Consider the following 22,359-nt stretch of genomic DNA (forward strand, 5'->3'; position numbering starts at 1 on the left):
TCCTGGCCGCCCTGGAGGCAGAGTTAGCTGCAGCCCAACTGCAAAGCCATGAGGACACAGAGCACTGGGAAAGGCACTGCAGGACCATGGCAGCTGAGTGGGAGGAGGTGGGTGTTTGCAGGGCCTGGCATGGTGGGGGATGGGGGCTGGTTCCGGGGGCACAAGATCTCCTAGGGGAAGAGAGGAGATTTCAGATTCTCCCAAGTCGCTGCCTGTCATGTGAGGGAGTGTCCAAGCTCCGTGGGGCTCTCCAGGATCTGTGGGTCCAGGGGGTTCATTGCTTGGATGCCGGGTGTGTGACAGGCCTGGGCATGGCCTCCCAGCCGGGCATGCTCCAGCAGGCACGCATTGCCAGGATTGTCCCTCGCCGCGGGGGGGGGCCGCATAGCCAAAATCCGCACCTGCCCTGTGTGTGGAAGGGCAGGCTGGGGTGGCCTGGGACCTGCACGAGTGCTGGGGCGGGGTTGCCTGTCCTGTGCTCTAGGAGGGGCAGAGATTCTTGCAGCAGACATGGCACCCAGCGGAGACGACGTGCCCAGCAGAGACGTCCCAGCGGGGGGAGACCGCTCAGCAGTTGGGGACAGTGCTGCAGAACCTGCCAATGCAGCCGATGGAGATGGTGCAGCAGACACAGCCGGTGCAGCCGGCTGAGCGAGTGGAGACAGCCCCACAGGTGAGGTGACGTCGCAGGCACGGTGGGGGGTGGCGCAGCAGCTGAGCCTGGCAGAGTGGAGGGGGCAGGGCAGCGACTTGGTGTGAGCTGAGCAGAGGAGCAGCGTGGAGCGGACTGAGGCTGGTGGGCGGGGGGCAGAGCGATGGGCTGGAAAGGGATTTTCAGCAGCGTTTTGAATGGGGCTGGGCAGAGCAAGGGGCTGGCCGGGAGCCTGGCACCATCACTGCCTTTTCCGGCGCCCCAAGGTGGGCGCTGCTGCTGCCACGGTGACTTTGGGGATTCTTGGTCTGATTTCCAGATGTTTGCAGCTGGATCGCAGTTGGCTTTGAAGGCCAGAGGTTTCCCTGAGCTGACTCTGCCCCCCACCCCTGCTGGAGGAGCCACTCCTTCCCCCGGGCCCACCAGACATGGGGGCGCCCCCAGAGCAGGTGAGTGGGACATATTGCAGACAGCCTTCACCAGCATGTGCCTCCTCTGTGCCCAGGCCAGGCAGGCCTTCAGGATAATGCTAGAGAGGGACAAGGACAGCCTGGCACAGGCATGCTGGGGGGCAATGCCCTCAGGTAATGTTGCTGGGGGTCTGCCTGAGACTGCAGGATCAGGCCCATCATCCCCATGGCTTGCCTTGGGAAGCCAGCTCTGCCTGTGTATTGTAGGGTGGGCATGCCTCCTTGGCGTCCCATACTGTGTGTCTCTGGGCATGTTGCCTTGTAGAAGCAAGGCCCCTGTGGGGGGTGAAAGGATTGCTACTGCCAGCAGCGAAGGGAGCCAACCTCCTTCAGATCAGGCAGCAGAGGCCTGACTTTGGGGAGCGGATGGGTGGGGGTTCTAGGCCCTGCTCCCCAAGTGTCTGGGTGGCATTTACAGGGCCAGGGGGTGTTTTCTACAGCACAAGGATTGGCCCTGCCATGCCCAGGCAATGCCCCCTCGATCACAGCCTCTGCTTGGCACCGTGAAGAGCCATGCAGCCGTGGGGGGCCGGGGATGTGCCCAGCCCACTAGGGCCCCTAACCCGTCCCCCCACAAGCAGTCGTGCGGGTATGCCCAGAGAGGAGCCCCGCTGTGCTCTGCTGCCCAGAATGGTGCCTGGCCAGGACTGACCCTGTCTCCACCTGACCCAGGTGCTTCCCCAGATGCCCTGTCCCAGTCCCACGGCGGGGCAACCCCAGCGCCTGCAGCGGGACACCGTGGAGCCGACAGCTGCGTGGTGGCCTTCATAGAGACCTTGAGGGCAGGACTTATCGCTAAAGGTGAAGCCACCAGGAACGGGGGGAAAGGCAGCAGCAGCCCCTGGTGTGTCCGTAGCAAGCTGTGGCGCTTAGGCAGGCAGCGCACTCCTTAACCGGAGGGCAGAGGCCCTAGAGTTAGCAGGAGCAGCCTGTTCCTGGGACCCTGCCACCCCAGCAGGCCAGTCCTGCCTGGGACTAGCTAAGGTCTGTATCTGGTCCCATCCCCATTCAATGTATTTACCCTCCCAGCCTGCAGTAGGGCCGTGGCCAGCTATAGGCTACCTAGACAGCGTAGTGGGCGAGCAATTGGTAAATCCACTGGTGGTAACGCCAGGAGCAGAGTCATGATTACAGCAGGGTAATGGGCATCAGGACTCCTGGGTTCCAGCCCTGGCTGTGCCACGTGCTGCCTGTAGACCCCAGCCAAGTCACTGCCCCCCTCTGTGGCCCAGGGGTGGCGAGGCTGAGCTGGTGCACTTTGGGTGCTCCCGTAGCCCGCTGCCTCCGTCTCTGGTGGGCAGACCATGTGGGTGAGCTGGGCCTTGGTGCTGCTGGCCTTGCCCTTCAGCTCAGGCAGCAGGGGCTGTGGTTTTGGATCCAGCAGTTCCGAGCTCAGTCCCCGCCACTGACCCATGTGCTGGTGCCCTCGGCTGGAAGGTGCCGCGCAATGATCGTGGTTAAGCGGCTGACCCGTTAGTGCTTGGATTGCAGAGCTCCACGTGCTGGCTCGGCTCCTGGACGGCCCGTGTGGTACGCTGATGACAGCGCTCCCAGCGGCCCCGGAGGACGCAGCCAGAGCTGAAATCTGCACACTGCTTGGGAACGCTACCCTAGGTATGGGACTCGCTGGGCCTGAGACTCCCAGCCAGGCATGGCAAGGCTGCCCAGGGGGCTCTACAGCGCTGGGTGTGGTCTCCAGAGCAGCTGACTGTGAAGCTGAGCTGCTTCTGTTCCTTTCCTGGGTCACGTTGCTGCCAATGTGATCTTGGGCGGCTCTGATTGCTCCCAGCTCTCCCAAGCAGCCCTCTGGGTTTGAAATCGCTGGCACCCTCCTGGCATTGCTCCCTGCAGCCCGCCGGTGCTCCTGCCCAGGCTTGCAGGAGGGGCCTGCTTGTACAGCAGCTGGGCAGTTGTGCTAGGTCCAGGTTGTAAAAGCAGCGAGTACACGGCCAGTGATCCAGATCTATCAGAGACACCCTAGGATATCTCAGTTTTGTGACACCCAGAAGCTGGAAAGTCTGGCTGGAGTTCCAGCTTCACTGCCCACATTGGCACCCCAGCCGGTGCCTGTGGAACCTCCAGCCACTGCAGAACTGAGCTGTCCCCTTCATGAGCTGCTGGGCTGACATCAGCTCCTAGCACAGGTGCTCGGGTGTCTGGTCACTGCTGGGTGCAACGATCATCAGATCAGTAAAGCCCTGATTGGTCTGAGATCCCTCCCGCCTTGTGCCCTGCCTGGATGCTCCTGCTGCCTGCATTTGGCTGCTGCACGTTCAGCCCTGGGCTCTCTCATGCAAGCATCTTGCTTTAGGATTCGCTCCCCTGGGTGACCTGCCCGACCTCAACTCTACTGACCGCTAGGGAGTGGCACCAAGACACTGTTAGTTTGTTAACGATCCTGGTACAGTGATACCTAGGGCCCCATTGCACTGGGGCTGTAGAAACCCAGCAGACTAGACAGTCCGCCACCGACTCCATACAGCTCCTAGCACATGCCATGGCAACCAGTGTTATCGCAGTGTGCCAGTGTTGGAAGAAGGGGTTTATCTGTCGGGGGTGCTGGGGACAGTGGAGGGAGAGCAACAGGCAAGATCGGCTTCTGTGGCTTCCAGTTTTTTACAGCTTGCTTGAAGGTATATGCAATAACGACAAGATGCTGCTCCAGCCGCAGGACGTGACGTCAGATCAAGGGAGAGCTGCGGCACCAGCTCTGGGAAAAGGCGTTGCCCTGAGTGGAGCAGAGTAAGTGGTTGGGGGGGCGTCGTCCCAGTTTCCTGAGCTCCCTGCTGCCGGGCACACAGTTCAGCTCCCCAGTGCTCTGTGGGACCAGGTGCCTCGCTGCTTACCCAGCTCTTTCTCCCCTTCGTTTCAGCCCGTTGGCTCTGGACCAGCGTCCTGTAGGAGGAAGGCACAGTTCCCATGCTGTCCCGGTAAGGGAGCTTGGGAGGCTGGGGTGGGCAGTACAGGCCCAAATCCCCTGGACTGGCTGAGCTGCCCTTGGCACAAGTCAGTGCAGGGAGCTGAGGTGGCATGGTGCCTCCCAAGCTGCAATGAGCAGTGGGGGCATGAACAGCCAGCATCCACCCCCAGGTCTCTGCGTGCCCAGCCACAGAGGCAGCCAGACAGCTAGCGATGGCTGGTACCCTGCTCTCGCGCCCAGTGTCTGTTAGTCTGGCCACTCACCGGCCAGCTCTTGTGCTCAGGATGGGCACTCCAGTGCTTGTCCTGGGGCATGGCTCAGCACTGGTGGAGGGAAGAGCGCCCCCATATGGTGATTCACCATTGGCTGCAGTGGAGCTGTGCTCACCCTGACGGGGGAGCTAGGCCCAGGGGTTGCTACTGCTAACCATCTCCTGCCATTCTTGTCTAGCTAACCCAAAGCCGGCTGATGAGCGCAGGAGGGGGGCTGAGTCCCAGGTCCAAGCCTGGCAGCGCCGGGGCCAAGAGGAGAGCCCCCAGGGTCCTGTTTACTCAGCAGGACGAGCTGCACAACAGACGGGTGCTGAACCAAGGTGTATGCAGAGGCCAGGTGCCATGGGGCCTGTACCAGGTAGGTGAGCCTGCTCTCAGACACCAGCCGAGCCTGGAGGAACAGCTGGAATCACCTCCTGGCAATGGAAGCTACCAGCAGACACCTCCCCTGGCATCCCTCTGCTTCTTGCACTGGCACTGAGCTGCTCTCACTCACGGCCTCTAACCGTTGGCAACGGGAGGGGCATTTTCCCTTCATCTGGGAGCTGGGGTGGCCGGAGTCGCCCACCATCTAAATGCGGGGAGGAGGAATGTCAAACAACTCACGTGATAATCTCTCCAGCTGGCTCCCCCCGCGCTCCCTGCCCTGGGTCAATGGCCTTGCACCGAAGGGCAGATGAGTGAGTGGGGCCCGTTAGCTCAGAGAGGCCAAGTCTAGAATGTGTCTTGCCCTTTCATCGGAGTGTCTCCAAATACCTTCCAAATCCTCACGCCTCCAGGGAGACAGATGAGGAAACTGTGAGGCCACCCCAGGAGTCCATGGCAATTTCCACACCCTGCCCTGTGCTCTGACCACTAGAATCCTGCTGCCTTCAAGCAGGAAATGAGCTAAGAGAGCCGTGTGCCTCACCCGGATCCAGGGAAGGCCAAGCTACATTTAGCCCATGAGGGCTCTGCCATGATTCCTGGGTGGGCTGCCTAGAACAGCATCTGAGCTGACTACTGGGGTCTACTGCAGACAATATGGAGGGTGTAATGGGGTCCCCGGGAACCCCAATGTAGTAAGAACAGGACCACGCCGGGCTGCGAGTGGTGCTGTGCTCAGGGGCTATCTTCCCCGGCAGGACGCCAGCCTGCTGATGGGGGGCTTCCGATGGCTCCGCCGCCAGAGGTTCGAGGGCCTGGTGAGGGGTTACCTGGCCCATGTCTGCATGAAGGAGGCAGAAGAAACCCTGGAGCAACGTCAGGGCAGTTGTGACTGCGTGAAGGCACACAGTGTGCTGGGGCGACTCCGAGGGCTGAGGCAGCAGGTAGGGCTGGCTAGGACGGCTCGGCAGCCCTGTTTTCCTTCGCTCCCTGGCTGGAGCCCAGAGGCGCTTTGCTCTGAGTGGGTGGATCAGTGGGTCTGTGGCCAGAGGCCGCTAGCAGGGTGTGGCTGAGCAGGGGTGCTCGGGGTCCCTTTGGAGTGTGGGGGTGCTGGCAGTGTGTGTCCGCATGTGCTGGGGGCATGCTGGGTGGTTGGGGTGCTGGCACTCCCTGCTCTCTGCATTGACCCCACTTCGGTTTCCTCCGTGTCCCTGGCAGAGACTCCAGTGCTGGCGGGGCGAGCGGCGCTGCAGCTGGGCGAGGCGGCTGCAGCTGGCAGAGCTGCTCAGCGAGACGTTGGGGCGTGTGGAGGAGCGTTCGGGGCTGTTCCTGATCCAGCCCGTGCTGCCGTGGGCTGGCCGGTAATGCCCGCTCACACCCAGGTGGGGGGCAGGGTGGGAACCAGCTGTCACAGAGTCCCTGGGCGATGCTCTGGAACTGCTTCCCATGAAGCCAGTCAGGACTCTGGGGTAGTCGCCTTTCTGTGAGCAGCCTGTCTTCAGGACACACAGCTCACACAGCTTCCACCTTCCTGGGTCTGACCTCGGAGCATTCAGCATCCTCTGCCCCTCCGTGCGCTTCCCCCCAGCGAGTCCACTCAGGTGGGGCTCCTGGGGAAGCCAGAGGGTCCTGCACCCCAACTCCGCAGTCAGACGTGACTCTCAGCCAGCCAGTAAAACAGAAGGTTTATTAGACGACAGGAACATGGTCTAAAACAGAGCTTGCAGGTGCAGAGAACGGGACCCCTCAGCTGGGTCCATTTTGGGGGGCAGTGAGCCAGACAACCACGTCTGCACTTCACTCCATGTCCCAGCCAGCCCCAAACTGAAACTCCCTCCAGCCCCTCCTCCTCTGGGCTTTGTTCCTTTCCCGGGCCAGGTGGTCACCTGATTCCTTTGTTCTCCAACCCTTTAGCTCTCACCTCGCAGGGGGGAAGGGCCCAGGCCATCAGTTGCCAGGAAACAGGGTGTCGGCCATTCTCTGTGTCCAGACTCCTGCACACACCGGCCCTCTAGGGCTCTGCAATGATCATACACCCTTACCCCACCACCTAGATACTTAAGAACTGCCTAGGGGAAACTGAGGCACCCCCATACTATTCAGAGGAAACATTAAGAAGAGTCCCACTTCATCACACCAGCCCAAGGGATCCCCCTGTCCATTGGCATTGCTGGTTCTGGCAGCAGGGAACAGGGCAGCTGTGGGCCCTCGTCCCGCCCACCGTCCTCCTCTGGGCAGCTCCCACTTCCAAACCAACCCCCTGGGGCCCTCTTGTTCCAGCCTCCCTTGAGATCCCTCCCCATTACAGCCTCTCCTGGGAGGTGGGTGGGTCTGGGCTCCTGGATCATCCCCCAGCCCCCATTACCCTCCCCTCCTCACAGCCTCCCCGGGGCTTTATCCCATCTGCTCCAGGCCGACCGCACTAACCCCTCCTGGAAGGAGCGACACTCGGCCCCAACCCACTCCCAAGATGCTGGTTCCAGCGCTGATGGGACAGGTAGGGTCCTGGCCAGCTATGACCCCCCCAGGACTAGGCTGGGCGATGTCTGGAGGGCCTAGGGCTACCAGGTGGGCTACCCCAGAGAGGCACCTCGCCCTGTGGGCCCAGTGCAACCTGGGCACATCAGAGGGACCCCAAACCCTTGCCCCTGGCAGGAGGGTGCTGCCTGCATTGCCACTGGCCTGTCTGGGCCACATTCATCCCTAGGGTAAGTGTAGGGGTTCAGTGTTGCTCCCCCAGATCCAGGCTTGGTCTCGGGCATGGGGCAGAGACACAGAACCCAGAGGGAGAGGCCCTGTTGCCCACACAGGATGGAACTGGCAGACTCAAGAGGCTACAGCTCCCCTGTCTGCCCTCTGGCCTTCTCTGCCCCAGTCGTTCCTCACTGGGTCCCCCTGCCTCAGTCTGGCAAAGGGAGAGGCGGGAAGCTATCTGCCCTGACGCAGCAATGAGGTGCCTGTGTCTGACTGCAGGAAGTGAGCAGCCCCCTGGCCATGCGGGGTCTCCGGCTGCACACCCCAAGGGAGGAAGGGCCCCACAAGCTGTGGAGCTTCCCAGCACTGGGGGGCAGCGGGGTCTGGCCAGAGCAGGACCTGGCACTGCCAAGCCCACTGGTGATCACCCCACGGCTACTGGAGATGGACCTCAATGGCTACCTGCTGCAGGAGCGCCAGGTGAGGTAGGCAAATGAAAGAACCACACACCCCCCACGTACCCGTCAAGGGCCCCAGAGCCACCACTCCTCCTCCGCAATGTCTCCTGCCTGAGGGGTCTCAGGCAACCATGCTGTCTCTTCCTTGCCCCCGAGGAGCCTGGGGTTTCCCTCCCCTCTGTGGTGCCCTCTCCCATTGCCAAGAGCTGAGTGTATTGTCCTGACTGCACCCCCAGAGCTAAGTTGGAAATGTGCCCCCAGGTAGCCGGGGAGGCCTCTGCACGTGACTCAGGGCCAATGGCCAGCTTGCTCTGGATGCCAACCCGCCCCCGGGGGCTGGGCTGCTCGGCCGGTCACAGATTTAGCTCGATGCCCCAGTGGGCGTCGCTGGAGGGTCCAGCTTCTGCTGGGGTGTAAGCAGAGCCCCCTGCCCTGTCCCACGAGCATTGAGTGACCAGAGTGCATCACTAACACTCAGGCCACAGCTAAAATTGGGCAGCATCCTGCTTGGCCCAGGCTGGGTCCCTGCATATCCTGTAAGCTAGGACCCTGGTGTCCATGCCCCCAGTTCCAGGGCCTTGTGCTGCTCCCAATGCTCGTCCTGTTCTCCCCATGCCTTGCAGCAGGAGGAGCCAGCCTGGCCCAGGCCCAGCCAGTCCCAGAGCCAGGCCCTTCGCAGCCTCGCTGAGGAGTTTCTTTCCCGTCCGACGCGGCGTGGCCCTGATAGGTACCAGCCACTTGGAGAGGCTGTAAGCGCCCAGCTGTGGCTCCAGATCGGCTCGCGATCCCGTGGGCACATTCCGGACTCCAGGACACAGCTGGAGAAACCATCTATTGAAAATCAGCTGGTTGGGGAAGGATCCCAGCCAATCACAGTCCAGAATGGCCAGACAGCTGCCGCCTCCCCTACCCTACATGTGCGCAATCACAGCCCTCCTTTCCCTGCCAGGCCCCAGTCCCCCCTGCAGAAGCGCACTTCTCTGTGTTGGCGGCTGCACTCTGGCCAGGACCTGGCGAGGACACCCTGTGCTTTGGCGCTGGCCTGCGGGGTAGTGTATGGACTGAGCTGGAGCTGTTTGCAACACTGCAGCCTGACCTGGATACTGGGGATTCCTGTCTGGCTAATTGGGTTAGTTTGGGGACAAACAAGCTCTCAGGGGCTGTCGGGGAAAAACATGCAGGAAGGGAAAGAATGGCTCCAGCACAGCCACTGCTCAGGGCAAGGCCAGGGCCCGAAAAGGCCCCAAGAGATCCAAAACCTGGAGTAGGGTTTAAAAGGGACTCATTCTGGAGGGGGCAGGGGATTTTAGGGGACACAGGCACCCACTGGGCATGTCTGAAGAAGCTAGACCTGCCGCAGCTACCCTGGAGGTGGTGAGCATGGGCTTAGCCGGTTGTTTACAATGCTTGTTCTCGGCATGCTTTGTTCCTGCAGTCCAAATAAACCCGCCTTTGGTTCACCAGGCTGGCTGCTCACTGCACCGCTGCTCAGCAACGCCCAAAGGGCAGAACCGCAGGGGCCGGACTCAGGCGGATCTGCTGGGTGAGCACAGGTGCTCTGCTGGGTGCTGTAGCCCAGGGGCTGGTCTAAGAATGGAAGACTCAATTGATTCCCTCCCCCGAGAGATAGCGACAGAGGCCTGGCACCAGAGGGCTGCACTCAGTGAAGCCAGCAGGGGACAGAGGAACAGCTAGCCCCATTACTGTGACGCAGGAAAGTGGCACCAGAACTGGGAGGGTTAGGGGGTCCATAGCTCTCCCACTTTTTGGACCCATTCCCCCTTAGGCCTCCACCCCCAGCCAGGCCAGGGTGGAGCCTGGTCGGGGAGCCCGGGTAATTGTGGGAGCCACGCGGACCTTCCACCTGCCTGCGGGGTTGAGAGCAGTCCCAGGCCCATGTCCTCACCTCCTAAGCTCCCTATACCACGAGCAGGGGAGGGTCTATCACAGCTCCCCATAGCTGCCCCTACGGCTCTTTCCATGGCTGGGCTGCAGCTATGAGGCCCTGCGCCCCCAGCCAGAGCTGGGTCAGGGATAGCCACACAGCCAGGTAGCTATGGGGAGCCTGGGTCCCTCCACCTGCCATGGACGGAGGTCTGGGGGACAGGGACATGGCCCGGGGGCTGCTTTCGGCCCATCCAGGGTGGGGGGACTGGGCTCCCTGGCACTGCTCTGGCTTCCAGCTTGGCATGGGGCGGGGCCTCTGGGGAAGAAGAGGAGCAGGGCAAGGGCTCCCAGCCCCACAGTTCTGGGAAGGCTCTGACGCCCTTGACACAGGGCACTTATGCATATGGACACTCAGCTGGGTTAGTTAAGTTCTGGCGAAGTCGTAGGTTGGGGAATAGTAGAACTGGGCTCACAATGGATGGATATGCACAATGGGCCTGTTCCTGCTCCCAACATCTGAGTTGTCATTGATGTCCAGGGGAGCAGGGTTGGGCCCATAAGAAGGACTCGCAACATTCTGTTGCTTGTGTCTTTATTAGCACTGCCAATAAATAGGACTCAAAAAAGCAAGAGGGAAAGTCAGAAATAAACCCCTGGGTGGGAAAAGCATTCCATTAGTGCAAAGGGGAAGGTGAGAGGAGAAATGGACTACGTGCTTTGTGCTGGGCAGGTTAGGCGACAATACACTGGGCATCACAGCTGGGAATCACGGTTCCTCCATTCAGAAGGATTAAGAACAGTGTACAGTTCAATACATGTCATCGTCACTGCTGTCATCAGCATTCTCAAGAGTATCAGGCGTAGTGGGGCGTGTGGTGGATAAGAGAGCATCTTGAAGAATGCGTTGTGGGGAATTCTTACTGGATGAGAGACCAGTTAGGCGGAGAATGCGCTGTGAGGAAGACAGATTGAGAGAGAGAGAGAGATCACTGGTTGGTCTGGGTGATCTGAGATGGGCACTAGGGCTGGGGCAGCAGCCATTTTAGTTGGGGCTATGGGGCTTGCTGCAGAGAGGGAGCAGGAGATGTACATTTGGCCACTTGCACCCTCTAGAGTTGAAAGGTGCAATGAGGTCTTCAGAGGAGGCACGTCATACTGTGAAGTATCATCCCCTCTTGCCCCCACCCCCACTACTGTGCCTCTGCGTATCTAGGCTGTTACTCTGCCCATCATCAGGGAGTCTGGCCAAGAGTGGCCATCCTAGTCCAGAGCAGCACCTGGACCTTGGACCACACAAAGATCTGGAGGGCTGGAAAAAAGCTAATGTTCTGCCATATTTTAAGCGGTTAAATGGGACGATACAGGTAACTATAGCCCACTTGACCTGACATTGCTCCCAGGCAAGGTCATGGGAAGCTTGTTGCGGGACGAGTAATGATTAAAGGATGGTGATGTAACTATTGCCAATCACCATCATTTATGGGAAACAGTTCTTGTCAAACACAGCTGCTAATCCGTTGTAAATGAGATCACAAGTTTGATTGATAACGGTCACTGTGTTGACATCGTATACATGGACTCTGGATGTTTGACTTAGCACTGCATGACATTCTGATTAAAAAATCAGCATTTCACAAAACCATTGTATCAGTAAATCCAGTAAATGGCTGAAAAACTGGCTAACGGGTAGACCTCAGACAGTACTTGTCACTCAGGTGCCATCATCCTAGGAGGTGTTTCCAGTGGGGGTCCCGCTGGGATCTGGTCTTGGTTCAATGTTATTTAATCTCTTTGGCTGCGACATGGAAGGAAATGTCTACAATGGTTTGGCTATTTTTGCACAGGTTCTGGATGTACCTTATTCCTCCTTGGGCCCATCCCACTGACATTTTATCATGGGGGCCCTGCAGACCCAGGGCGGGAGCTGGCACCGAACGGTTATCCCAGCCAGGCTGGTAAATGTTCCTGTGCAATGGTATCAAACTGCAAAGGCCCCTCTTTAAATGGATGACCTTCCACTTGGCGTGCTTCCTTTTGGCTGTAATTTCATAGCGTGTCTATCAGACACACCCCAGCTGGGCTGTACCACTCTGGTGTCACAAAGTGCTTCTAAACACAGTTTAGCTAGCCAGCTGAGCAGAATTATGGCTTTGTGTCATTGGATCATGCCTGTGAACCTGACTCACATATATTGCCCCCTTCACTCCCCTCAGTCTATAAGGGTCTCCAGACCCCACACCTGGGGGCAAACTCAGGTAGGGATCTGCGTAGCCTCATTTGCTACAAGGGATGACGATGGAATTCTGTTGGGGCTGCTACTCACCAACTCCAGGTTTCTGTTCTGCAGCTCTGTGATGATCTTCTCATGCTTCCTCTTCTTCTCTTGCTCCTCATACTCTCTCTCTTGCATCTGGCGCCGGGCCTCTCTTTCCTCGGCCTTGTCTTTAAGCTCTCTCTGATGCATGCGTTCCTTGTGCTGTCGCTCTCTTTCCCGGTCCTCGTGCTTTCTCTTCTTCTCTTCCTCCTCGAGCTCTCGCTGCTTCTCTTCCTTCTCGTGCTGTCTCTTCTTCTCTGCCTCCTCGCACTCTCGCTGCTTCTCTTCCTTCTCGTGCTCTCGCTGCTTCTCTTCCTTCTCATGCTGTCTCTTCTTCTCTGCCTCCTCATTCTCCAGCTTTTTCAGTCTCACCTTCGTGTAATAAACCACCTCGGTTATACTTGCTTTCAACTCGCTCATGTATCAGGCATCCAAGGCCTGGTGCCTCACTGCCCTGCACCCTATATCATACACTTGTGCAAAATGGGTATAAAACACTACCTGCTCAGAATGGTTGTGCTTCACATGCACCTTGCACAAGTGACTGTGCAAGGTTCTAGGCCGGGCAAATCGGGCCCACGTTTTGGTGGAAATTTGCATAGCACAGTGGAGCGACACTGATTTACACCAGCTGGGGAACGAGGGTGTGCTTTGGTTTGTTCAGGGAGTGTTTCTTGGGCTCTGTGTAAATGTTTGTCCTTGTGACTCCTGCAGATGCTTCTGCCTTAGAGCTATTTGGTGCCTGTGTGATGCCATGGAAGGCTGGCCATCTTTCAGCATGGCTCCTGCCTGGCTAACACCTATCCTGCAAATGAGCAAGGAACCATCCATGTGGCAAAACCTATTTATGTCCTGAGTGCTCTAAGTGGGGCAATGTGGTTTAGATGAAATTACCTATTGTAAAGTGGGTGCACAACTGATTGACAAACTTCCCTCAAAGCATAGTTATCAATGGTTCGCTGTCAAAGAGGAGGATGTGTCTAGTAGGGTCACTCAGGCGGGTCTGTCCTGGGTCCAGTACTAGTCAATACAACAAAGTGGCGATTATGCTTCTGGCATTTATGGGAAGACACCATAGTAGCATGGGGTGGAAGCACTTTGTAGAACAAGGTTCAAATTCAAAAGGACCTGGACAAATTGGAGCACTGATCTGAAATCAACTAGACGAAATTCAATACAGACAAGTTGAAAGTACTACACTTAGGAAGGAAAAATCAAATTCACAACTACAAAATTGGAAATAACTGGCTAGGCAGCAGTACTGCTGGACAGGATCTGGGGATTATAGGGGATCACAAATTGAATATGAGCCAATATTGTGATGCAGTTGTGGAAAAGACTAATATAATGCTGGGGTGTATTGACAGCAATGTCAGATGTAAGACATGGGAGGTAATTGTCCCATTCTACTCAGTATTGGTGAAGCCTCAGCTGGAGTATTTTGTCCAGTTCTAAGCGCCACACTTTAAGAAAGGTGTGGCCAAACTGGTGGGCATCCAAAGGAATCAACAGAAAAATGCTTAAAGGCTTAGAAAACCAGACCTATCCCAAAAGGTTTAAAAAAAAAACCCAGGTATGTTTAGTCTTGAGAGAAGATTGTGGGAAAAACCTGATAAGTCATCAAATATGCTAAGGCAGCTATAAAGACGATGATGATCAATTGCTCTCCATGTCCACTGAAGGTAGGGCGAGCAGTAATGGGCTTAATCTGCAGCAAGGGAGATTTATATTAGATATTAGGGAAAAGTTTTGTAACGCTAAGGATAGATAAATACCGGAACAGGCTTCCAAGAGAGGTTGTGGAATCCCCATCACTGGCAGTTTCTAAGACCAGGTCAGACAAACCCCTGTCAGAGATGTTCTAGGTTGACTTGAGCCTGCCTGAATGCAGGGGGCTGGGCCAGATGACCTCACCACGTCCCTTCCAGCCCAACGTTTCTAGTGCTCCTAGGAGCATGTCCGTGATGTGCTGAAAGGGGGTTAGACAGTGTGTGAGGCTTCTGGTCATTCCCTCTGAACGGGTAGGAAGAGCTGGTGGGTGAGAATCCTAGCCGCTGGATTCACAAAGGGACTACCTCCAACAGCCAGGCGCCCTGACATTCACTGCACTCCCACTCAGCTGCCACCTGAGTTGCCTGGGGCATGTGCAGAGGCCCCTACATCCTGACACTGCCCTGCTACCCAGAGCTCTGGCTCACCAGTGGGATTCTCAAAGCAGATGTTCCCCTGCCAATCTGGCCTGCAAGGCCTGATCCCATAGGCCTGCTCTGTACACTTACTGGTTCGGGCGCCTCACAAAAGGGAGCTGGTGTTGAACAGACTGGGGATTTTGGAGGCTGGCTTGGCTGAATGTATGTCCGTCTACCCAGTAGCTGGGGCACTCACCTGGCATGTGGGCAGGCCAGATTTGAATCCCTGCTCTGACTGATTTGAAGTGAGGACTTGAACCATGTGAGTGCCCTAACCACCAGCCCATGGGCTGTAATGGGGGTGTGCCCCTCTCTGGTTCTTTCTGAGAAAGGGCTGACCTGGCTTCGGTTTCTAACTGCAGAGAGGGGTCGTGGTGGAGAATCCTGGGCAGAGGGAGGGGCCTCCCTCCAGCCTGTCAGTCAGGCACCTAAGTACCCTACGGATCTGGCCCTGCAGCCTCACCCCTTTCCACTGCATGTCACTCCTGGGCAGCCCCCCCACTCACTGTCTGAGAATCCCTGTCTTAGGTGCCTAACTCTCCTTGTGTGTTGTCTGGGGAGCCTGAGCGCCTAACTTGGGCCCAGCAGTTAGATGTCACAGCGCTGAGTCCAAGTCCCTTTTGTGAATCTAGCCTGAAGCGCCTGGGGAAAGGCCCTGGGGTTTGTGCTCCTTGGTCCCTTAGGCAGTTACTCTCCAGTGACTGAACCTTTGATGCTTGTTTCCTTTCCCTGAGGATGAGGGACGCAGTAAGCTGGTAACTACTCAGTAATACATCCTCTGTATGTGCGTGGGAGAGGGGTGTGGGGGGGTTTCTAGCACATGTGGGCTAAATATTGTGTGTGTTACAGTAGCACCTACAGGCTCCAGCTAAGATCAGGCCCCGTGGTGCTAGCTGTTCTCCATACACAACATGGTGAGAGCTAGTCTCTGCCCTGGGGAATTTACAATCTAATTAGCCAACAAAGGCAGACTTGTTACCCCATTTTACAGCTTGAGGCCCAGAGAGACTCCATGACTCCAGTCCCTGTTCTCCTGCATGCCAGGCACTGCCTTAACCAGAAGCCATCCCTGTCCTCACGTGGCTGGCGTGACAATAGAGTCTGTGAAGCGGAGCCGGTGCTGGCTCTGGACTGCAGCCTGTGGGGGGCCCAAGAAACCATGCTGCACTCACCTCTGTTGAAAAAATGCCGCCCATCTGTGAAAACAAAACCAGAGATGAGCTACCCTCAGTCATGGATGAAACTGGGAGGGGAGGGTGAGACAGAGCAGGGGACATATGGCACTGCGCGGGGGGGATAGAAGGGCAAGGACGCTGTGGCTCCTGGCTGGAAGGTGGCTTTGTAACCAACCACCTACACTTGAGCTGGCTCTGTCCTGAATGCTGGGCGAAGTCTGCTCTGGCTCCCACTCCCCCAGCACCTGAGCCCCTCCCTGACCCAACGGGAGTCAACCCCCGCTCTCCCCCCCCACCCTGAGAGGCAGCACAGCAGCCTCACAACATTCCCGCAGGGAAGCTGAGGCACAGAGATGAAGTGCCTCACCCCAGGTCACGCAGGGACAGCCGCAATTGACCCCAGCTCTCTGGACCCACAGCCAAGAGGAATGAGGAGCTGGCTCCACAGATGAACCTGCATCCCTGCCTCCCACCAGCTGCCCCAGATCCTGCCTAGGCAGCTATGTCAAGAGGTGCTGGGCTACTGCACAGCGTGAGGAGTGCGTGGCTCATAGATCCTATGGGCAGATGCTCAGCTCTGCTCTGCCTGCTTTGTTTCTATCAGGCATGTTCCTCATCTCTCCGTTTAACTATGTCTGTGCACTGTAGCTAATCATCGTATTTAATTATGGGATTTATTGTTGTGGTTAATTCATATTTACTCAGTGTGTGATGGCATGGGCAGCACATGGCTCCAGCATTTGGGGAAGCTGGCCAAATGCCAGACGCTCCCCTGGCACCTGGACCGTGACCCTGTCCCCTGCTCCACCCCAAGACCCTGCCTCCATTCTGCCTCCTCCCCCAAGGCCCCGCCCACACTCCACCCCCGCTCAGCCCCCTCGCCTGCTGGTCACTGACTCGTTCCACCCCTCCCTCCCCCGAGACCCCTACTGCCCCCCCAAGTCCCTCACCTCCTCCACCCCACTCCCCAGAAGTCTCCGACACCTGCCACGTTCCTCCTCCCCACCACCCCTCTTCTCCCACAGGCCTGCCTGGCTGCCGCTCGCTGAGTCGTTCTGCCCCACCACATCTCTCCCCTTCTCCCCCGAGGTCCCCACTGCCTGCTGAATCCCTCCCTTCCTCCACGCCCCCGGCCCTGAGTTCCCTGCTGCCTGCCACTCATCACATCCACCCTCCCTCCTCCAAAGGCCCCCCACCTGCCTGCCACTCACTGAGTTGCTCTACTGCCCTCCCCAGAGACCCTCACTACCCGCTGCATCCCTCCTCTCCTTCACCCTATGGAAGAGGGGAGGGATTCAGTGAGCAGAGGGTACCTTGGGGGAGGGGTTGAGCAGGGACGGGAAGAGTTGGAGTGCAAGCGGGGCCACGGGGGGAAAGCAGGAGGGGGGCCTCGGGGCAGAGCACCAGAGGTCCGTGCTCTCAAAGGCAGCAGGTCAATGGCTGTGCCACTGGGGAGGCTAAGCTTCCCCTGGCCTACTATACCTGCTGCCCATGTGCGATGGATAGATTTCACTTGTAGGTACAAGTGTAGGAAAAAATAGGATAGGAGTGTAAGGCTGATATATTTGTGAGTGCTGAGTATGTAAGCAGTTAGGCTATAATGCTAGGCCTGCAGGTTGAGCCTGTAAAATTTTTAGTTTAGCCACCTTAGACCTAAGAAGGGTTGACATGAGAAGGTGCCCCAGCAGTAACCCTGTACCAATAAAGTTACAAGATTACTGTAAAATATGTACCAATAGGTGATGTTTGGGAAAATATGACACAATGCTCCACTACAAGATGCCCAAATGTAACCTCACCAGATGTTCTGCAGCAACCACAGGTTACCATGGGGCCTTGGTGACATAAATACTCATGAAAATAAGGGGTAATCTTTGAAAAGCAGGGTACCCCAAATTTCATGGGGTGTGGAAGATAAGAGGAAAGGGGTTGGAACCTTCATATACATGCATAAGGGTTATAGATGTGAGTGTAACAAAGGATAGAAGGGATTCCCCAGCATGAACAGGGAAGAAAAACCCATCTGCAGACCCTCCACAGATGACCATCTGTTGAGAGATCAATCCAACTCTACAGCACCCTTGGGGATGTGAGTATGAAAATACTGGTGCTAGATGACTTATGGTCTGTCACTTTCTTTGTGTACATTTCAGGAGTTGGGGCTTTGTTTATCTGTTCAATGCAATTATTAATTAAATGTCGATTGAGAACTTGTGACTATTATTGTGGTCATTGTTGTCGTTCCTTGGACATTCCTAGAGTCTCCAAACCTAATGACATGCCTCAGGGTGATTTGCATCCTGCTAATTCTGATACTGTGGTCATTAGGGAGTGCAAACCTTTGGCACAGGTCACTTTGGTCTAAGATATCACTGGCAATACCAACCTAGCAATATTATAAGGGCTACAGCACACTCCCCCACTGCACATGCTGTGAGTAGGGTTACCATAAGTCCAGGTTTTCCCAGACATCGCCTCTTTTAAGATTCTCTACCCTCTGTCTGGGCAGATTTTTCAAATAACAAGCAATGTCTGAGATTTTCGCAGAGCAGAGGTTGCAGCTCAGAAAGAGCCCCAATTGGTCCACTTCCCGATTGGTCCCTACCTTCATTCCCCAGTAGCCACACCTACTGGATCCCACCCACCCAGGCCCTGGCTCCCAGACGGGGGAAGGGAGTCCTGCAGGGAGGTGCTGACTTCCAGCTGTTGCTACATCCTGAGCTTGCGCCAGCCCCCCTGCCATCATGACAGGGAGTAACACTTAGGGTGACCAGATATCCTGATTTTATAGGGACAGTCCTGATTTTTGGGTCTTTTTCTTATATAGGCTCCTATTACCCCCTACCCCCGTCCCGATTTTTCACATTTGCTGACTGGACTGTGGTCACCCTAATGACACTGCCCCCCCTCCAGTGAACACCCGCAGGTACCCCCAGCTCCTTCAACTCCTCCAACTGTACCCTCTCTGCAGCAGCCCCCAGATATCCTCTCCAGCACCTCCCAAAGAATACACAACCCTCCTGCACCTCCCAGGTACCCCTCCCAGTACATGCAACCCCTCCAGCACCCCACAAATACCTCCTCCAGCATCCCCAGCTATATCCCCCTCCAACACTCCTCTTCACCCCCTCTCTTCCCCCTTCCCCCCTCCAACTCTCCCGCTGCCCCGCAGTGTCCTCTTTTTGGTAACCCTAGCTGTGTGCAGACAAACTCCTCACTCTCTGTCCTGCCCTCCCCTTCAGCAAAACATTCGCAGCTTCATCTTCCTCCATAGCTGCTGCTTCTCCCCCGCTTTTACTTTCGCCCGTTTCCTGCTCCTCCTGACCCCAGGACTCCCAGTCCCCCTGGCATTCCCCCCTCTGCCTGCTCTGTCAGCCATCTGCTCCTTCCTCCCCACTTCCTCAGCTGCAATTCCTACTTGCTATGAGCAGAAGATTTTTTGAACGCTGCTCCTAGAGCAATAGCTCCACAGTCACGGAAGAAACTGGGCGACATAAAGCTCATTGGCTGCAGTAGGACATTTACTCGGTGATCACATTAGTGCATCTGGCTTCAAATCAGGGACTGTGCAAGGACAGAAGAGACCCCACACAGACACACATACAAGCACTGCAGAGGGGCAGCAGCATGAGCCAAAGACAGATAATTGCTAATGGGAAAAGGTTTAAGACATCCGGACTTCCCGCGCTGATCTGCAGTTAACAAGTCTGGTACCAATCCTGCCACAGAACTGCCAAGGTACGCGCGTGGAGACACTGTGCTGTTAGAAAAAGGAACTGAACAGAAAAAGTAAAGTGTTACCTTGTTTCAACCTGCAACTGAGTGGGGGCTCTGACCCGAGAGCCTGTCGCGCTGATCTGATTAGACGCTTCTAGCTGCTGCGCAAGGAAGTGGTTAGAGCAAACAGAACACCACCCAATAACTAGACTAGCCTTTTCCTGTAACTGCCTGCCCCAGATTATTTATTAATCATTCAGCTGCATCCAGGTTTTTCCCCCATGTGATGTTGACATGAACTGTGACCATATAGATCATTGTTGCAACCAAGGTCCAAATCTTGTATAAAGGAGGTCAAGAAGGTGTCTATAGAAAGGTTGTAATTTGCTGGTTATGATTATTCTGACTGTATGTGTGTATCATTTTTGTATCTGAAGTTATGAATATTGGCTATGTACTTGTATCTCAATGTGTTTGATTCTAAGTAGCATCAGTGAAGCATTTGGTCAGTTTCTTGAGAAAGGACTATTCTGACTAGAAAAGGAGTACTTGTGGCACCTTAGAGACTAACCAATTTATTAGAGAGCACTAGGTGCCCCATCAGGAAACACTTAACTGACAATGGACCTCGGGAGACTCCAATCCACATCTGAGGAGCCTTCCTGGGCTGTTCAAGGTAGCATGTGAGCAATGGCTGCCGCCTGCAAACTGAGTCATGCATGGACATGTGACTTGACCACGTGACTCCAAATTCCATCTTGCTGCTGTGATTTTCCACAGTAAGGACAAAGGGGTGTCCTTCCACGTGGTAGAGGATATAAAAGGCTCTGGAAACCCCTCCATTTTGTCTTCAATCCTGCTTCTTACTGCTGGAGAAACTTTGCTACAAACTGAAGCTCTGAACAAAGGACTGAATGATCCATCCAAGCTGTGGATGTACTCCAGAGATTTGATTTGAACCTGCAGTTTATTCCATTACTGCTACAAACCTGAATCAAGAACTGTGCCATTACTGTATGTAATTGATTCCATTTAACCAATTCTAGCTCTCATCTTTATTTCTTTCTTTGTATGAATAAACCTTTAGATTTTAGACTCTAAAGGACTGGCAACAGAATGATTTGTGGATAAGATCTGACTTGTATATTGAGCTGGGTCTGGGGCTTGGTCCTTTGGGATCGGGAGAACCATTTTTCTTTTACTGGGGTATTGGTTTTCATAACCATTCGGCCCCATAAGGAGTGGTTGCTGGTGGTTATACAAGGGAACTGGAGTATCTAAAGGAGTTGTTTGTATGACTTTTGGTTAGCCAGTGGAGTAAAACCGAAGTCCTCTCTGTTTGGCTGATTTGGTGTGCCTTAGAAGAGGAGGAACCGCAGCCTTGGGTTGTGACTACCTTGCTCTAAGCAATTTGTCCTGAATTGATACTCTCAGTAGTGTCCCGCCAAAGGCAGCACTGTTATACCCAGAAACAGCAAATAAACTAGTACGTCAGGGGCAGCACCAGAGGCCATCTGGGCTCAATAAAGTTCCCCTGCGGGACATCAGGTTTAGCTGGTGCGCTGAGTGGAGTTATGGCTGCTTTGTGTCATTGGAGCAGCCGGCAAGTGTCTGTGAACCTGACTCATTATATATTGCCCCCCCTTCACTCCCCTGTGAGTCTATATACCTGGGGGCAAACTCAGATAGGGATCTGTGTATCCCATTTGCTGCAAGGGATGACAATGGATCCCACTCACCAGCTTCAGGGATCTGATGTGCAGCCATCACGTCTTCTCCTCTTTCCTTGGTCTTGTCCTCAAGCTCTCTCTCTCCTCGCACATTGTCTGGGGCACCTGTACATGCTACTGTAACACACAATGAATGTTGGCTTCTACCCCAAGGAACTGGCCCAAACCTTCCCCAGGGCCCAACCCAAACCCCCATATTTACTAGCATTCAAAAATACCGCAGGGAAAACAGCCCCAGCTGTGAGCCAGCCTGGCAGACAGGGGAACTTTCCCATCACCCACCCAGCTCCAGTAATGCAAGAGCACTAAAGCCAGAAGTAGCTCTTATCTGGGCTATTGAGTCCCTGGAGCTTGGAAACAACCTTGTCCCTCCTCTGTCTGTGATGCTGGGCAAAGAATTCTTATGCTGGGGGCATAAAGCGATGGATGAGTGATCTGCATGGAGAGAGAGACAGAGATGGGCAGAGGGGATGGGGACCACACAAGATTGCCTGGAGAGGGGGGAGGGGACAGGAACTGCATGGGATCGCCTGGTGAATGGGGAGGGGACATGGACCATGTGGGATCACCAGGGGAGGGGACAGGGACTGAGCAGGATCGCCCAGTGAGCGGAGGAGGGACCACACAGGATTGTCCAACAAGGAGGAGGAGGTGGAATGGAAGGAGGACCACATTGAAGCACTCAGTGAGGAGGTGCAGACACACAGGGACAGGAAGCAGGTGGCATCCCTGTGACATTTCCCGGGGTAGCTAGGGTGGCAGGAACCTTGCTACCACTTGTCCTTAGCATGAGCCTTGTCTGTGCCTGCCAACCCCGCTGGCCACAGCTAACACAAGCCCTGACATCTTGGCCTCACAGACCTAGCTGTCACTCTGCAGGTTAGTGATAGGCATACCCCAACCCCCAAGCCTTCTTGGGAACGTCCCACCCTGGAGCCACTGGACACTTGCCGCCTTCACCAGTCAGCAGCTTCCAAAGAAGCAGTGAGCCCCCGGTTTACCAGTTCCAGCTCAGCTCCCAACTCCATTTAACTCTCAGCACTTGCATTTATTTATAGTGAAATCAAGGATACGGTTATTTAACAAAGCCCAGAGATTCACATAATAGCACATAGATGTGCTGGCAACAAATGGATGGTTACATCCAATATAAAATCATAACACCCATCCTAGAGCCTAGACTTGCTTAACAAGTTACCTTCTTGGCTGATATGATAGTTCTCACCCAAAAACCCTTCTCACAGCACTGTACAGCCAAGCTGGCTGGGACCCTCCTTTCAGAAGACATGCACACTGGCAGCTTGGCTTCTAGGTGAAGGATCTCCCTTCCTCCCCAAGCTATACCAGTCCTTCCATTGCTGTCAATCATAAGCAAGAAAGCCCCTGCTGATTGTTTTTTTCATGTAGCTTTTCTCTTGAACATTTTGCAATCTTTTGCCTGGCACCTGGCTCTGTCTGCAAATGGGCACAGAGCGCAAGGCAGCCAACACACAGCTAGCCAGACAGGGAGTTAGG

The 22,359-nt window shown here is 55.7% G+C and overlaps 2 protein-coding genes across 3 annotated transcripts; one reads left to right on the forward strand and one right to left on the reverse strand.

Moving 5' to 3' along the window:
• The first annotated feature begins 199 nt into the window (after positions 1-199).
• LOC140917906 (uncharacterized) lies at positions 200-9,337 on the forward strand. Its single transcript, XM_073361431.2, has 11 exons — positions 200-673; positions 972-1,101; positions 2,614-2,736; positions 3,735-3,864; positions 3,995-4,052; positions 4,493-4,672; positions 5,439-5,624; positions 5,899-6,041; positions 7,093-7,177; positions 7,654-7,859; positions 8,456-9,337. The coding sequence occupies exons 1-11, from the start codon at positions 602-604 to the stop codon at positions 8,583-8,585; spliced, it is 1,443 nt and encodes a 480-aa protein (XP_073217532.2). The 5' UTR covers positions 200-601; the 3' UTR covers positions 8,586-9,337.
• Positions 9,338-10,326: 989 nt separating this feature from the next.
• On the reverse strand, positions 10,327-19,315 carry LOC144930889 (uncharacterized). Of its 2 annotated transcripts, XM_078854460.1 has the most exons (4): positions 19,199-19,315; positions 15,395-15,418; positions 12,043-12,405; positions 10,327-10,671 (listed from the first exon to the last, which is right to left on the reverse strand). In XM_078854460.1, the coding sequence occupies exons 2-4, from the start codon at positions 15,416-15,418 to the stop codon at positions 10,528-10,530; spliced, it is 531 nt and encodes a 176-aa protein (XP_078710586.1). In that variant the 5' UTR covers positions 19,199-19,315; the 3' UTR covers positions 10,327-10,527. The 2 variants fall into 2 exon arrangements, with proteins under 2 accessions (XP_078710586.1, XP_078710585.1); XM_078854459.1 differs by lacking the exons at positions 15,395-15,418; positions 19,199-19,315 and having other exon boundaries at positions 12,043-12,566.
• Positions 19,316-22,359: the final 3,044 nt, after the last annotated feature.

The sequence above is a fragment of the Lepidochelys kempii genome, chromosome 10, assembly GCF_965140285.1.
Source record: "Lepidochelys kempii isolate rLepKem1 chromosome 10, rLepKem1.hap1, whole genome shotgun sequence".
In the NCBI taxonomy this organism is placed as follows: Eukaryota; Metazoa; Chordata; order Testudines; family Cheloniidae; genus Lepidochelys; species Lepidochelys kempii.